Consider the following 18,207-nt stretch of genomic DNA (forward strand, 5'->3'; position numbering starts at 1 on the left):
TTAATAATTAATGACATTGTAATGTTTACATGTACTATACCAGATCGGAAATGTTTTAACCAGACATTCTTATATAATCCAGATAGTTATGATTTCTGATGATTCGAAAATTTTTCACTTTGAGTCTGAGTAAAGAAAATGAAAGCAAACAGAACTGAACACAAAACAGAAAGATAAAGCTAACATGATGGCTGAAAGCAAACGTGAGAATAAAAGACAACTTAGGATGTAAAAAGACAGGGAAAGCAAACTAGTTAGTAAATGATAATCTAGTGAGTAAATGCTAGCATAGTGAGTAAATGCTAATAAACTAAGAAAATACTAACTTAATGAGTAAATGCTGATCTAGTAAATGCTAACCTAGTGAGTAAATGGCTAATCTTGCAAATGCTAATCTAGTGTGTATATTCCAACCTAGTGAGTAAAAGGTAACCAGGTTAGTAAAAACAAACTAGCAAGCAAATGTTAACCTCGTAAACAAAAGCAGACATTGTGAGTAAAACCTAGAGCAAACTAGCAAAGCATAAACAAACCCACAAAATCAGCTTGCATAATCTACTGAGGAAAATTTCATCTAGCAAACAACAAATAACCAAGTGAGTGAAAGCAATATAAAGAAAAAAAATTAGCAAGCAAAACGTATAACAGAATAGCTTCATCGTTCTGAAGGATGGAACATACCAGAGAAATTTCAATCAATCACAGTAATTTTAGTATTAGTGAATTCAGCTTGGCTTTAAGCAGTGTTTCATCATATTGTGGTGACGGCACACACACCACCTCATGAGAAACCAGCAGAAAACCACTCCTGGGCCCTAAAATTCCCAGCAGAGATGACAAGGATCGAGGAAGTTTCTGCACCATGGTTAGCTCTGCAGGCTTAGCGAGCAAGCGGGACAATTAGCAGTGTCACTAATCTCCTCACCCCAAGGAGGAGAACACACTGGAGAGCCAGGTTCAGCAGATAGATGGAGGTCAAACTCTCAGTTGGAACTAACTTGCTGTTTCATTTAATTTCATTTATGGCAGACAATATCCAGAGTGATATCCTTATCCAGAGTGAATGACATTTATCTCAATTATACAGCTGAGCAATTGAGAGTTAAGGGCCTTGCTCAGGGGCCAAGGATTGGTGGCTTGGTGGCACTGGGTTTGAACTCACTAACCCAAGGGTGTGAGGTCATCGTGTACATGGTACAACTTAGAACCCATGAAGATGGCTTTGGACTGCAGATGATAGGAAAGATTTAACTCAAGGTCTGCACTCAACTGTCCATGGCCCTGAGATTTGAACTCACAACCTTCTGATCAGTAATCCAACAACTTAACCACTGAGCTGTCCTTACTGCCGTAATTTTACAAAGTCTACTGTCTAACCAACGCTCTCATTGCCTGCTGAGCCCAAAGACACACTCCTGGGGATCGCTCCTACACCATTACTGTCTCCAACTCTTCTCAAGGGCCAAGGGACCTCCACAGATCTCCCTCTGGAACACGACCTCATCACTACTGCCAAAGTTTCTTTGACTACTCCTAATTATAATAAATCTGCTATCAAGTGCATTCTCATCTCTGTGCTGTCTCACTTAGAGTGAGAAATTTGTACAATATGTTTGATATTCCACTAAACCTTGGTATCATAAATACACTTAGAATATTTCCTGTATTTTCACGATCCTGAGCCAAGTACACTTGTTTCTTGTAAATGTGAAGATCGGAAGGATTAAGGCAGTGACTGAGGCATTGTGAGAGAACCAAGAGTGTGTGAACAGCAAACATTTTCATCTTCCTCCGTAGACTCTGTGGTGCCTTCACCTTTCAAAAAAACAAGGAAATATGTTCCTCTGTAGTATTACCACAGCAAATCTTCCACCTACTTCTGCCCTGTGACTGCGTAAAAGAGAGTAACTGAGGAAACCACATGCAAATTTAAAATATCCACTAGTTCTAACTTCCCGCTAGGACGAGCTTCAGCTTCATATTAAATCAATACGTAAAAATATTTACGTCTAACAGCATAATTCCAGGGGGGGCATGATGGCTTAGTGGTTAGCACGTTCGCCTCACACCTCCAGGGTTGGGGGTTCGATTCCCACCTCCCCCTTGTGTGTGTGGAGTTTGCATGTTCTCCCCGTGCCTCGGGGGTTTCTTCCGGGTACTCCGGTTTCCTCCCCCGGTCCAAAGACATGCATGGTAGGTTGATTGGCATCTCTGGAAAATTGTAGTGTGTGATAGTGTGAGTGAATGAGAGTGTGTGTGTGCGCCCTGCGATGGGTTGGCACTCTGTCCAGGGTGTATCCTGCCTTGATGCCCGATGACGCCTGAGATAGGCACAGGCTCCCCGTGACCCGAGGTAGTTCGGATAAGCGGTAGAAAATGAGTGAGTGAGTGAGCATAATTCCTTCAAAACTCATAATGTAAATTGTAATAAAATATAACGTGTAATTACGTCTCTTGAAAATGATTTATATATTAATGTACATACTCTTGTTGGTCTAATGCTGCATGTCCCAACAGATATGACCTATATATGCTGGAGTGCTGGAAAGGATGCTCGCTGACACTTTGATGCAAACCTCTGGGATATAAACTAGGTTTCTACTGGTGGTTTAGAAACTTGTGACACTATAACGATAAAAATCAAACCTAGCCAAACCCTAAACATGACTACCAGTATAACAGCAATCATGGCTCCTTGTGCTCTCCGAACCTGTCTGATCCATCCTGATGCTCAGAGAACTTTAGCTCTGAATTCTTATCACTTGGAAACCACTTTGGCCTCCAGATGAACAGGCTGAAGTTACGTGAGGTCATTGTGTATATGGTACCATCTAGAACTTATAGAGATGGCTTTGGACTGCAGATGATAGGATAGAGTTAAGAGTGCGCTCGCTACTAACTCGAGATCAGCATTAAAGTCTCCATCAGCAAACAAATGATAACATCAACAAGATAGACTTCATGTTTAACTACAATTAATTTCCTGCTTATATAATTGCACTTTTCTGAAATGGTCATAGAAGGGAAATGATTTATGATCTCAGTATCTGATCACACGGATAAGGATGGCGATTGATATATTTCTGTAAAGTTGTTTTTTGGCCATGTCCATGGTTAAAAGCCAATAATTCAGTTCAAAATAAATATTGAATAAAATAAAACTGATAAAACTGAATAAAATGATGTGATGGGGATGTGGTGCTGTCACGATTAGTCACAAAGTATCAAGGGCGTAAGTTTGATTTTGACATTGGTGGGGACAACATTCCCCGTATTTTGTGCATAAAACTTTTGTTATAAGAATACTTTCTTACTCACATACCGGTAGCCTGAATAATCACGTTGCATATTGCTTCATACAACGGAATCTAGCTGCAGCCTCCTACCTCAACACATTAGCGAGAAAGACAAAGCCAATCAAACAGCGACGTGGGTTAGAGAGGCAGGACTCAAAAAAGGCAAAGGCCAATCCTTTTAGAGAGGTGAGTTACAGAGGCGGGATTCATTGCAGGGGGTAGATCTGTTAACCGTTTGTGTTCCACAAGTTCCGCTATTTTTGACAGAACGCTGTTGTAAAATATTTTTTATCTTATTTAATGATTCCTGGATAAATGTTAAATGAAATAAGTAAAAAAGCACAAGACACAGACGGACATCAGTGATTATGTATAAATATATATATATATATATATATATATATATATATATATATATATATATATATATATATATATATATATATCGAATTATTGCTAGGGACAATTGAGTGTTCCCTGGATATTGGTAGGGACATGTCCCTACCTTCCCTACCCAAATTGACGCCCTTGCAAAGTACGATCAGATGTTACTTCACTGTTGATTCTTTTAAAAGGCAGATTAAAATGCATTTCACCCCGATCAAGATTCTTACCCCAGTGGTTCTCAGCCCTTCTGCTACCTTTGCCTCTGGACCTTTCCTACTACACACTAAGGCAACCTCAGTTTCTGCACCATGTTTGAGCCGGTTGTGATAGAAACTGGGTTTGTACTTACTTTATTTGTCCTTACGGTAAACCACTCGGCACTTAGGTGTAAAAATCTGCCATTGTTTTAACCTTATTGCATTCCTAAATCAGCTGCTGTTTCTCAAACGTTCCTAACTTCGACCACACAGAAGTAACCAGTTGCTGATCACAAATGCCCCTTTTTGCGGGTGCTGGTTCAGACCTAGCACTGGTGCTGGTTTAAATCTGTAATCTGTATAAACGGAGGTTGTAATCGAGAAAGTACATAACGTTATTTTATCATTAACACAGAAAAAAGTTAGCCTTAGAATGTAGCTAACTACTATCACGTGTGCTGATAATGTATCATATCGCGGTAAAGTAAAAGTGTATTAAACATTAGTATACTTAAGGTATATTATCAAATGCACTAACAGTAGCCCCGCCCACAAGCGGTTCTTAAGTCTAGACCAGCAACGTTTTGGTGCTACTTAAGAACCACTTTTCCTGGTTCAGAGCCGGTGCTTTGGCTGTCGAAAAAGAAAGAACTGGTTCCAAATTAGGCTCCGAACCAGCACTCAAACTGCCTCGGTGGAAAAGGGGCAATAGTGTTCGAAGAAAAGTGTGACGAGTTTTGGAAAATCTCTTCCTGTCATTTTTAAAACCTAGTCTGTTAACCAACTGTGAATACTTTCAGCCCCCCACTATACTCTTGTGCTTGTGTTACACAGACGCTAACAGATGCTTAAGGATGAGCCATCAATGCTGGATGAGTGCAAACAACATTACTGACATATGTTCAGGAAACCAGCCAACTGTATTGCTAGCCTGTGTTATCAGACGTGGGAGGATTTATAAGTAGATCTCTTTCCCTGATCACTGATCACACTGAAACCTAATTAATAAAGCATAGCATCATCTGTTTCTGCTTAAGAGCTTCTGGAAACAGGAAGTGACCTAACAGTAAGTGACAGCAGTTTTAAATGCAGTAATCGTTTTAGCATGCAGTCATGTTATGGATTCAAGTCCAAAACATGTTATGGATTGGATTGTTGAATCCCAGTTTAGAATCTCGCTGACTGTTCAGGTAAATAACTTTATATGACTTCTTGTTATGGTGAGAAAATGATGGCACCCCCATGAACCTCAGGTTAATAAATCTTGGCTCCAAACCAGCAGCTTTTTTAAGGGGTCTGAGAACCAGCTCCAGTGATGCGGTCTGGAATTCAGCACCTTGTTCCTAGAGAACTCCTGTTGATCCTTTATGTGGGAGGCTTAACTCTATAATGCAAAGCTTTGAGAAAATGAACGCTCTTAAAAAAAAAAAAAAAAAAAAAAGAGGTTAAATCTAACACATTTGGTTTGGTCTTTAGAAAAGGTTTCACAAAGCTGAAAGAAAGTCAAACGATGAAAGAAACCTTTATTTACTCCAAAGTTTTGGATGTTTGGATTGGATTTTTTCTCAAATTCTTAATATTACAATTAAACCCCTGCATAATTTTTCTTCCGTTGTGTACTTTTTATTTATTTTACTCAATCTCGCTACTTGAACTCTCAACCCGATAATCTGGAACATTTCACAAGCCATCCAAATGTCCTAAAGATATATTTTTTTCATCTCATTTACTCACTCACTCACTCATTGTCTACCGCTTATCCGAACTACCTCGGGTCATGGGGAGCCTGTGCCTATCTCAGGCGTCATCGGGCATCAAGGCAGGATACACCCTGGACGGAGTGCCAACCCATCGCAGGGCACACACACACACTCTCATTCACTCACGCAATCACACACTACGGACAATTTTCCAGAGATGCCAATCAACCTACCATGCATGTCTTTGGACCGGGGGAGGAAACCGGAGTACTCGGAGGAAACCCCCAAGGCTCGGGGAGAACATGCAAACTCCACACACACAAGGCGGAGGCGGGAATCGAACCCCCAACCCTGGAGGTATGAGGCGAACGTGCTAACCACTAAGCCACCGTGCCCCCCTTCATCACATTTATGCCATACAAATTTACTCTCATACAAAGAGACTTCCATTCTCTCTTACTTCACATAACTGAGCAAGTGAGGGTTAAGGGACTTTGCTCAGGGGCCAGTTTGGTCAATCTGGGATCCAAACTCAAAACCATAAGACTGGTAGTCCAACACCTTAACCACTAGGCTACCACATCCCACACATGTTAAATAAAAAGTTCACATTCAGTTTCCATTTCTAAATCCATTTCCCATATTTTTACTGATCTATTAATTAGTCATCCCATTAGAACGAATGCAAATCAATCACGTTATGTGCTAAAAAGGTCTTAACTCAAACCCTTTTTATTTCAACAGTTATTTAAGAGCAAAGTACAACAAAGAAGCATTGTATGAAATTGTTGAAATGTGAGACTGTAGCATTTTGTCCTTGACTCCATTCATACAGTGAGATTATGTGAGTCACCTGTGAGTAAACTGTCCTCTCATTGGTCAGAAGATGGAGAGTCAGCAGCTCTGTGAGCTTATTGTGGCTTTCTTTAACTGTAGTTGTAATCATTTATCAGAGCGGGAATTGAGGTTTTTCACTGGGACAACGGTGTTACAAATCAGCGCTGTTAGACGCCATTTTAACATGAAGAAGCAAGATGCTCACCAAAAGACTATCAGGTACAGTACATTATCCTTGGATTCATGTAATCGAAGATGCTGTGTATAACACGGCATTTTACACAATGCTCGTCATGATCGGATCGTTGGACCTTTCGGTCGATTGCTTTCTCACCAAAAGAGAACAGATCCAGAGTTTATTCGCAAGCGGATTGATTGTTTTGAACAAATGCTGTGGAAGTTCTGAGGTTCGAGAGATTTAAAGAATAAAGTATAACACTGGTAGACACGAGCAATTTATTGGACCCAACACTCCACATTTAGCATGAGGGATAAAGGGCCACGATCATTGATTACATCAAGATTTTATAGACAGAACTCAAGAAAACAGAAGATATGTAAAAGCAAAACATCATCAATCATTGGCTCAAAATTACCACATGCTCATCTCCTGACCAAGCTAATCTGACCAGGCCAAGGTCTTCTAGAAGGCCTACTAGAAGATTTACTGGACGTTGTTTATGGACAACTCGTCTCCAGTCCCTACTGCCCTTGTCATAATCTTAACAAAACAACTGATGACAACGTCAGTCTCTGGTCATGACGCATACAGGGTACAAGCATAGGAGGACAAAGCCTTACGAACATCTTTAGATTAGAACCAAGGAAGAAAACACACCGAGATCCAAAACAAGCATTACAAACAAGCCAGATGTAAAACACCTCAACATTTAAAAAATGAGTTTTGACGATTTTAAGGTTTGCACAAAAGCCAAAATCACGCCAAGCATAGACTCACACATGGCAAGCTAAACCGTATGCAGATACCACCTCCATAAACATCCACATACTTTTACTTTCTGAACCATGAGAGGGATCAGGGGACACTTGATATCCAGCTGTGTTTCTACACTTCTACCTGAGCATTGTTTTGAACCAGATTCTGCAGAACCCATTATGCGCAGTTACACACAATCCTCTGTGGTGCAAACGGTTAAAACGTCTAACAAGCTGAAAACGGGAGCCTGAGAGGCTAATTGGCCGAGCTGTCACGTTCGATGAACCTACTGAGCTCTCATTAAAATAAGACTTGTGGGTAAACCGCTCCTAAATGTTTATATTGTTTCGCTTTGGAATGCGTCCTTTAAAAAAAAAAAAAAAAAAGGATAAGAAGAGCGTGACACCTCTAAACACCGGGAGTCTCATTACGGCTCTGTTATCCTTTAGACGCTCCCGGTTCACAGTGTGATAACGCTAAAATCTGCTCACGACACGACAGTGAAATGCATCTGGCCTCATAATCATGACTCGTAATCATTGCTAATGCTAATGCTGATGCTAATGAAGAAATAACAAAGAAATGATGCAAACGCTGCCCTTTAAGCAACAGTGAAAAAAATGAAAATGAAAAGATATATCTATATATACACTCTAATTTCCTGTGCTGTAAACCCTCAGCGCTTGTTTTAACCCTTATCTCTGATTCATTTAGAGCTTTTCTTCCTTTTAAAATCAGTTTGTCTGCAGATTAGTGACCTCATTTCCTGTAATTGAGACCAAACGCTGTCCTAACACATATATTCAAATGTTACACAGCTCGTTCACAGCTTTTTCACTTTTGGACCACCAATGATGTGATGAATAAAGATGTACTTCAGCTGTACATTATATGCTTTCTCTCCTGTAATTAACCTCTTCACGATGCCACACAGAGACCATTCCATCACGGCGACGCGTCTGATCTGCCCAACCTTCTACGCAAAGCCCTTCGGGAGTTATCGATCCGGGTGTAATAACTCTGTGCAGGCGTCCGCCGGCTTTGCTACTTTCTCTGAAAGGTTATTTTAAAAAATCAGATGACAATAAAATTGAGAGGATTTGAAGCATCCTTTCTTATCTTTGATCAGATTACGCATCGATTCTTTTGGTAGCTGCTGTCGATGTATGCAATTTTGTTTGTGGTTTGTATAATTATACCTGGCATTTCAATCGACGTGCAAATTCGTCCTATTGATTTCCGATGTTGAGACTCGGGCCGGAAGATAACTTCGCTTCGTGCGCATGCTCTGAAGCTGTTACAACAGAGCAGTTTTCTTTAAAAAAGTGATGTACGTCAAAATTAAAAATTTCAAAGGACTCGAACAAAGAAGAGCTCTGTCTCTACATAAAGTACCTAATCAGCAATGGTTTATTAGAAAAGACTGTGGTTCCTGAGGCACTATACCGAGTGGTGAGACAGAAAATCATCATCAGGAAATAGTGCGTTTGTATCCTGATGCTGCCACATCCATCTGAGGCCAGGAGTCCAAGAGAGCAAACCTGAAGAGCACTCATGAGGAAAGGGTGGAGAACTCTGTCTCCCCTGTCCATCACTCCAATGCAAGCCGATCACGTTTATGTGTACAGTAAGCATGTGGAAGTGGATAGATAGCGTCCCTCAGAGTGTCTTACTTTGCCGCCTGACACTGCATGAGGTTTAGAGGAAGCACATTATAGCCATCACTCACTCCGGTTGGTGTGATAGGTTAGACCTAACTGAGCAAATTAGGGAGAAAATCAGGAAAAACACAGCCACTACATCAACTGGACTTTATATTGCATTTTATTTATCAGTCCTATTTATATTCCTATCACCATATTCATATCATCATGTATTTTATTTAAAAGTTGTATTTTTTTTTGTAATATTTTGTCTATTTTTCCTCAGTTCTGTAATAATAATAATAATAATAATAATAATAATAATAATAATAATAATAATAACCTTTATTTTCTATAGCGCCTTTAAAAGAACATCTCAAAGCACTTTACAAAAGCAAAATAAAAGCAACAAAATTACACACATAATAAAAAGATTATAATTAAAGCAACAAAAATAGACAATAAAATAAGCACTATGTAAAATTACAATTAGTCAAATTAAAAGCTACAAAAATAAGTTTTAAGCAGAGATTTAAAAGTGTACAACTAATTCCATGTTATTTTATTTTATAGTTTATTTAAATTCTGTTTTTACTATTCATACATAGCAGAGGATCTGACCCACAGTTATTGGATCTTGGCACCAGGTCTAGATCCATAACGTCAACTGAAGGACTGACTTACCGCAGTGACATAGAGAATATCTCTGCAGAGCTTTGTCTCCCCAGGGAAGTCTGGCAAATCCAGGAAGTTGTCCACCACGACTTGGCCGATGATATCGTGGCGTGAGAATCGGTCAAAATCGTAGACACTGAAGTGCAGCTTGCGAGCGTGCAGCTCGCCGTATGTGACAGGAAATAAGAAGACCTCATCAAACACAGGGTTGAGGGTCTTACGGTGCACTTTGGTCTGATGCTTGGTCTTGCGCTCAGGCAGTAGATAGATCTTAACGTACGGGTCTGACGTTCCCGAAAAGTCCTTTGCGGGCAGATTCTCAGCCTTGTGGATCTTCACGATCAGCTGTTCCAGGTCACAGTCATACTTAAGGACAAAGTGGAGACGGCCACAGCTGTCCGCTCTCCTGCCATCGTCCGTGTCCACCGAGCGCTGCTTGTACAGCTCCGGTTTAATCCGGCCCAGACCCGGCCCGGATAAAGACTCCTGTCTCTGGAACTGACCTGGGCTGAACTCAGGGCTCGAGAGGTTTATTTGCCTCCGGATGGAGTTATGTCTGCAGGAAAGAGACCAGCAGGTGTGCTAATATTAGTTGTTTACATTGCTTTATGGCATGAAATCCTGTTAAGCCAAGATTTATTATTTCTGCTGAAGCATAACAAAGGTCAGGCTGACAGAAATGACTAAACGGATTGGTGATGACCACTTTTATTTAAAAATAGTTTTATTTAATGTAACCACGTTTTATTTAACGTAAGTTGCTTCCTATTGCCGAATCCAGAGGGGTATAACAAAACTTTTTCCACACTGTAACACTTTCCACTATTCATTATGCAAAATTATAGAACCTTTAGAACACAAGATGGTAAACATGCCATGATTAAATCTGACGTGAATGGAAAATTTGCATTTTTTCAATGAACCTGTTGATGCAGAAGTTGTCTAAAGTCACATCTTTGTATGTATTTGCTTTCTGATACTGATACAGCAACCAAACAAGCCTTGTAAAAAAAATCTCTTTCATTTCAAGACCAGGGCTTACCGGACAGATGACGTGGGGTCGGTGATCTGCCTCTGCACGCGTGCAATGTGCACGTGGTTGAGGTCCTTGGCTTTTGTCTGCGCTTCCAGTTGGATGTCCGGTGACGTGTGGCTGATCTTCATGGCTGACTCAGGCACCAACGGGGGCACCGACGTGTGTTTGAAGAAATCACCACTGTACTCGCGCTCCAGAAGCTCTTCTTCGGTCAGAACTGGCTGCTGCTCGCCTTGCTGCTCCTTTAGGCTGGAGGGCCAGAAGCGGTCGCGCCATGGCACCCAGAACAACTTCCACGACACAAAGAGCGAGACACCAAACAGAGCCAGGCCACACGAGGTCACCATCAACGACAGCAGGCTCACCGATACATCTGGCCACAGACACAAGGATCACAATAGCTTGTTATTTGAGGTTAAACACTACGAGTACAAGCAAATTTAAATCCGAATCCAGTGTGTGAGATGTTTCACAATTCAAAATGAGTAGATATGAAACTACAGCTAAGTTTCATCCTAAACTTATGAATCTTTAAACATCTTACATACTGAAAGGAGTAACTGAAGTATAGATGCAGAGGGCTGAAACCTCTAGTGTTGGCTGTAAAACATGCAGAAGTACGACAAAAGTTCAATGGGACATTCTGACTCGGTATAAACAAATGAACAATTTTATAGCTGCAAGTCGGATCAAATGAGTCAGGACTCTGTTGGCTTTCAGTGAGAGACCTTACACAAAATTTTAATAATTAACCCTTTGTTGTTCGGGTCTGTTTGACCCATGTTCATAAACATCAATAGTTTTATAAAACTTTGCTTCCTTGTAAATTTGTTGATTTTTTCCACTCATAACTTGATTAAATTTGATTTTCTTTTTTTTATTACATTTTATTAAAAAACAACAAAAAACGAGTAGCACTTTAATTAGAAAATGTGATGTAATAAAGGTAAAGGGCAAATATTAACTATATATCGTCGCTGTCGGGCGGAAACCTCGTATGTCCAAATTTGGTCAATTTCATATTTTTTCACATATCGATGCTATTGGTCAGTCCCCACGTGGGTCTGTTATTTTTACAAGTTATTAACCAATCTAAAGTCTTGAAAATAGCTTGAGCGCAAATCTCATAACTCCATTGGACGCTTCAACTGTCCACCTCTTCCTCACTCCGCGGGAGAGCTTCGCGGCATATTTCTCCTCAAGAAGAGTCGCAACGAATCAACACGTCTTCTGAGGTAAATGTCTTCAAAACACTGGGCTCAAAGAAAAAAAAAATCTTGACCCCCGCTAGTTCTGGTGCTCGTCTGAGGACAGGAATTTAGCACAAGACAATCCACTGTAACGCGGACTAAACCCTGTGCACTGCAGATAAGGTACGGCGTTTTTTTAATTTCCTGAAAAATAACGGTATTGGAGATACGAGGATTCCACCTGACAGCGACGATATGCTGTTTATGTTGCTTGTAATTGGGATGAAGTAAACATCTGTAGAGTATTTTAACATCGAATTTTTGATGGTGTTGATTTAAAAACCCAAAAATGCAGCCGGTCCAACAGACCCACGAACACGGGCTGAGTAACAAAAATACGACCAACATACAAGGGTTAATGATCAATTTTAGCACTTGTGGCATCTCAGACAGCAGAAACGAGCTTGAAATCATCATTTACTTTGAGGATAGAAACATTTTCCTGGAAAAAAAATCATAATTTTTGTTTTTTGGAACATTTTTATGAATGTTTTGAAGACAGACGTGATTTCAAATACGTCTGAAACACTACAAGTTCTTAAAGTCCTTAGTGTCTAATTTCACATGAGCTTCAAGTCCCTTCAAGTCCCTGAAGTTGTTCTCTTACCAGCCTCTCTATCTCTTTCTCGCACTCTCTCTTTCTAGAAGTTAATAAAAAAAAGATTTTAGCTATATGTGATAGAGAAACCATAAGCCATAGCTCATAGGTATCAATGTGCTGACACGCCAGAATCCTTCAGAAAAGACCCACTCAGTGCATGGTATACATTGGTGTGTGAATGAATTGTTACTATAGAAATGCACTATGTTTGAGAAATGCTCAAGTCAGGCCGACAAACAAAACAAACGCGTAGCCAATGAGCAGAAAGGGGCGTGTCTTGTCAATATGCGGCGGAGAGTGTTCAGTGCGCATGTGTGACATTAGCAGAAAGCGATTGAAACATTGACATGACGGATACCTGCCGTTACCTCTGCCTCGGGTTCTAGGTGTTGGACGTCGTCTTCCGCGTGAAACGGAGCTAAACCTTTCACGGTACAACACACAGTACTACAAAAACACATTTGTATTACCATAGTATTACTCATCGAGTTCATTTATTGATAAAAATCTCCCCTCGGACAGCTGCCCCAGCAGGTTCCGCCATAATAGTTGCCTGGGTTGCGTATGTATGTGTGGGGGCGGAGCTATCAAAACAGGGGTGACACCTATTTGGGTTAGGGGCGTGTTTGTTTTGGTGATTTCAAATGTCAACATTGGCTTTCAAACATCGTGCACCGCACCTTTAATATATTTTAAATTAGTCTGAGATGCTGTTGTAAAAATTGCGTAATTTTTTTTTTTTTATGTATTTGAATATCAGCTCAAAAATGATCATATCAAACATCATGTTTTTATGTTTTAAGTTTTTTTTTTTTTTTGCTGCAGTATTTTTACACGCAACATACCACCGAAGACGTGTCACAATGCGTAACGCGTTGTTTTATGTATCCGAGCTGAAATATTAATGACTTGGTCGATCCCAAAGGAAATGAAACTAGAAGAGTAGAAGTTATTCATCCAGCACAGAGTCATTTACATCATGTATTTGCATTTATTCATTAGGCAGACACTTAAAAACAACAGAGGCAACAAACATCAACCACAAACTGTTCCAGGTGTCAAAAGTTCTTTAAAGTATCCACGGGCTTGTGTATGAGTATCCATGTGCTCATGTATGTGCTTGTGTTAAACGAGTTTCTACAGTATATCCTTCCTGGCAGCAAAGCAATCGGATTATTCTCCTCTGATCTCTCTAGTCAATGAGACATTTCATGCTTCAGACCCTCCACTTGCTCACAGGACGTTTTAAGTTTTTCTGCACCGTTCTGTCTAAACTCTAGAGACTGTTGTGTGTGGAAATCTCACACGGTTCAGCACTTTCTGGAATGAATGAATGAATGAACTTCTTTATTGTTATTGTTTGTATAAAGTGGTACAAATCAACAGAATGGGATTATCAGCTATTACAATGCATCTGGTTATATGTTTGAGAAGAATTTTATTAGGCTTGAATGAAATGAAATGAAATGAAATGAAATAGAGGAAGGCATGATGGTAATGGTCCAGTGTTGTGGATCCTGAGCTTGAGCTACTGTTTGACTGTACAATACAAGATAAACACATGCTCTACCTTCTTTACTACTCTGACCTAAAAAAAGCTCTTCTACTATTAGTGAAGTGAAGTGAAGTGACATACAGCTAAGTACGGTGACCCATACTCAGAAATCATTCTCTGCATTTAACCCATCCAAAGTGCACACACACAGCAGTGAACACACACACACTGTGAACACACACCCGGAGCAGTGGGCAGCCATTAATGCTGCGGCGCCTGGGGAGCAGTTGGGGGGGGTTCGGTGCCTTGCTCAAGGGCACCTCAGTCGTGGAACCTCAGTCGTGGTACCTCAGTCGTGGTACCTCAGTCGTGGTATTGCCCGAGACTCGAACCCACAACCTTAGGGTTAGGAGTCAATCTTCTAACCATTAGGCCACGACTGCCCATTAGTATTAATACTAATTACTTATTACTAATACTATTAGTACTAATACTAAGTACTCAGTTTAGTACACTGTCTGGACCATACTTTAAATGGGTTTGTAAATGAGTGAGTGATATTCAATATGTGATTTGAGATTATTCCCAAATATTGGTTCACATCTACAGTACAGTATGTGAAAGTTGGAGATGAATGCATCTTACTAAACAAACGGCAAGAAATATTATCTGTTCGTCCATCATCCTCTTGAACGCCCTGTCTCTATTTCACTCTCTTTATTTTCCTTCCGTCTGTCCTTCCTTCTGGTCTCAACTTTCTTTCTCGTCTTTCCGTTTCTTACTTCTATCTCTCCGTACTTCTCAGTAGCCCTCCTCCATTCTTCCATGTGTCTCTCATCATCTTTCTTCTCATGCTCTTCTCCTGTGTGCACTCATTCATCCCATGAGCTCGTTCACACTCCTCCTCTTCCTCAGTGCACTATCTGTCCCCGCCACCATCGTCTACTCCCATGCATCTTGTCTACGTTCCTCTTTCATGCTCTGCCTCTTTTTTCTCTCTCTCCCCACCATCCATGCCATTTGGCTATTCTCGAGGGATGTTTGCGCTCTGAATTAGGGCACAGAGACAGAGAACGAGCTTATAGTGGGGAGTGAATGAGCCACAGTCTCTCCCATGCTTTTATCTCTCTCTCTCTCTCTCTCTCTCACACCAGAGGAAGAGACCAAACTGTGTGGTTAGCTCTGAGTCCAAAAGAAAGGAAACAGCACATCCACAGTGAATTATCACAATATCAATAAAGTCCTTATAATAAGCATCAAAGAGAAGGAGACAGACAGAGAGAGAGAGAGAGAGAGAGAGAGAGAGAGAGAGAGAGATAATTACACTGTGTTTCAAAGCACGCCTTGCCGAATCATGTAAAAGCCTCAACATGAATTTCATAGCCAATAAATTACAACTCAGGCCATCAAAGCTTGGAAAAAAATGAACATGAACAACGTTACTGTCCTGTGCATCTTAATCAGACTGTGCTTTTATCTCAGATTTTCTCAGAACCTGTTTAACATACAAATAATCTTCATAGCTTTGGTGTCCCAGGGTTCGATCCTAAGCTTGTCTCCCTCGTGCTATGACAGTGTCCATATGGATTTCGTCCATGTTCTCCAGTTTCCTCTCAATTCGAAATAGCATGCTAGTATGTGGATTAATTAAAACTTCATCTTAAAAAATAAAACATAGCTTTATCCTGGTCACTCTTGAGGTGGAGCCACAGTCAATCATTGTAAATTTACATACACATAGCAACATACACATTTAGGGGTCAGTTAGCATCAACAGTCACCCGGCATGGTTACGGAGGTGGAATGAAACCAGAGGAACCCAGAGGAAACCCTGGGGAAACTGGAGCTGGAAAATGCTACCTTCTGCACCATTCATTCATTCATTCATTCATTTTCTACCGCTTATCCAAACTACCTTGGGTCACGGGGAGCCTGTGCCTATCTCAGGCGTCATCGGGCATCAAGGCAGGATACACCCTGGACGGAGTGCCAACCCATCGCAGGGCACACACACACACACTCTCATTCACTCGCGCAATCACACACTACAGACAATTTTCCAGAGATGCCAATCAACCTACCATGCATGTCTTTGGACCGGGGGAGGAAACCGGAGTACCCGGAGGAAACCCCCGAGGCACGGGGAGAACATGCCAACTCCACACACACAAGGCGGAAGCGGGAATCGAACCCCCAACCCTGGAGGTGTGAGGCAAACGTGCGAACCACTTAGCCACCGTGCCCCCCACACCTTCTGCACCACTGTTTTAATAATTAAATTTTTTTATATGAACCGCATCATATCAAAATCCTAACAAGACTAGCTCTATACCTCAGCTTTGTCTTCCAGGGTTGTTTTTCTTATATGCCTTCCAACTAGATGTGACTCAGCACTTTGCTGAAAGTTTATCAAAAAAAAAAAAAGTGTGGAAACAGCCTTACAAACCCAACACAGTAGCTAGGTGAGGATGAGCACCAGTGAGTGAACTAACAAGAAGGTCGCACCGGGGTTCTAAAACACACTGTCAGGTTTTACCACGTCATGAGATCAGGACATGTGGTCAGAACTGGTTCGGTAGGATTAACTGACTAAAGCAGGCTGAAAGCCAAGTTTCTGTTCCGCCAGGTCTGGAGATCAGATCCGATTCTAGCCGATGTTCCATTAAATTTTGAAATGTGCCTTTAAACATTTATGGGGAAAAAAAGAAACTCTGCTGTAGCTTCTCAAGAGAGAATGAAGTGTACTGTACAAGGTTGTAAAACTTTCGTTCTCAGCTTTCGTCTAAAGCACGATGAAATTTGTCAGGTGATGACGAATTTTGTCTTTGTTACACCCAAATACACACCATGTCTTATCACACAAAAATAACTGTTTATTAACATGCATTGTCCATGCTGATAGTCATTATATTTCATTATACACTCTATACAAGCTGTTGCTTCATTCTCTACAACAGCAGTACTGACGGTCCTTCTGCCTACGCAGCTTTAATAATAACGCATTCAATCTAATATGGAATTGTTTCTATAGTGACTGTTAACTCTTAACATACATTCACTTGTATGCCAGATGCTTAAAAAAGGTAAAAAGCTTTTCACACTGATTTTAGTCCCAGATTATTGTCATTCTGAACCCCGCGAAACGATGTTAGCGGTGTTAGAATATCACGGCTAGTTGCTTAGCAACAGACACCCAATCAGAAACTTTATAGTAACTCTGTGCAGTGATGGCTTAAGCGGTTAAGGCTCTGGGTTCTTGAATGACAGATCGGGGTTCAAGCCACAGCACTGCCAAGCTACCACTGTTGGGCCCTTGAGTAAGGCCCTTACCCCTCACTGCTCCGGGGGTGCTGTCTGAACCCCAACGTTGGGATATGTGAAGAAGGTAATTCACTGTGCTGTAATATAAATCTGACAAAAGTATTCTTCTTCATATCACAAGAAAACCAGGACATAGCAACACTTTACAAATATATAAAGGAAATACGTCACGCTGATAAATTAAAAAAGTTGGATATTAGTGCAAAGCTCTTAAAAAAAGATTAGAAAGCTGTAAAATATAATGGTGCCTTTTATTCTCACTCTTATGTCAAAGCGGGTGAGACGTTAGCGTTATTTAAAAAGGTTGCATGCTGTTTTTATCCAATCACAGTTGTTGACATGGCAAATATGCAAATAAGAACGCTAAGGCAGGGTTTTGGATAAATGTAGAATTAAGCAGAATTAACTGTTGACCTGGGTAAAGTACGAGCAGTGTGAAACTTCAAACAAAATAACCCAGGATTCAGCTTAACCAGAGTTTACTAGGACCCAGGGGAAGCCTTTTCAGTGTGAAATACCCAAATTAAAGGAAATATAGTCGTTATTTAATATTTTTTAGTAGTATTCGAGTGTCAGTGCTTTGTAGACAAAAGGTAAAGCTAAAACAAAATTTTAGGATAAAGGACTTTGCATTTGATTGGATGGTTTCCAGTGTAACATGACAAGGAGAATTCAAGAGACTTTTATTCTAGGAAATGTAATCAGGTGTGTTGGTGTAAAAGTCAGGATGTTTCACATCAACTGAAAAAAAAGGAGTTTAGAATTATTTATTGGACCAAAGTAATTTGCATTTATTGGACCATGTGAATGTCAGGATTGATCTAAACACACA

The 18,207-nt window shown here is 40.6% G+C and overlaps 1 protein-coding gene across 1 annotated transcript in view; it reads right to left on the reverse strand.

Moving 5' to 3' along the window:
• syt9b (synaptotagmin IXb) overlaps positions 1-18,207 on the reverse strand; it is a 60,544-nt gene that overhangs the window by 27,082 nt on the left and 15,255 nt on the right. The window contains exons 2-3 of the mRNA XM_060885041.1: positions 10,715-11,081; positions 9,682-10,228 (exon numbers count right to left, since the gene is read on the reverse strand). Of these exons, the coding sequence (XP_060741024.1) occupies positions 9,682-10,228; positions 10,715-11,081 (914 nt within the window). The remainder of the gene's footprint in view (positions 1-9,681; positions 10,229-10,714; positions 11,082-18,207) is intronic.

Source organism: Tachysurus vachellii, chromosome 13 (genome assembly GCF_030014155.1).
Source record: "Tachysurus vachellii isolate PV-2020 chromosome 13, HZAU_Pvac_v1, whole genome shotgun sequence".
Taxonomy (NCBI): Eukaryota; Metazoa; Chordata; class Actinopteri; order Siluriformes; family Bagridae; genus Tachysurus; species Tachysurus vachellii.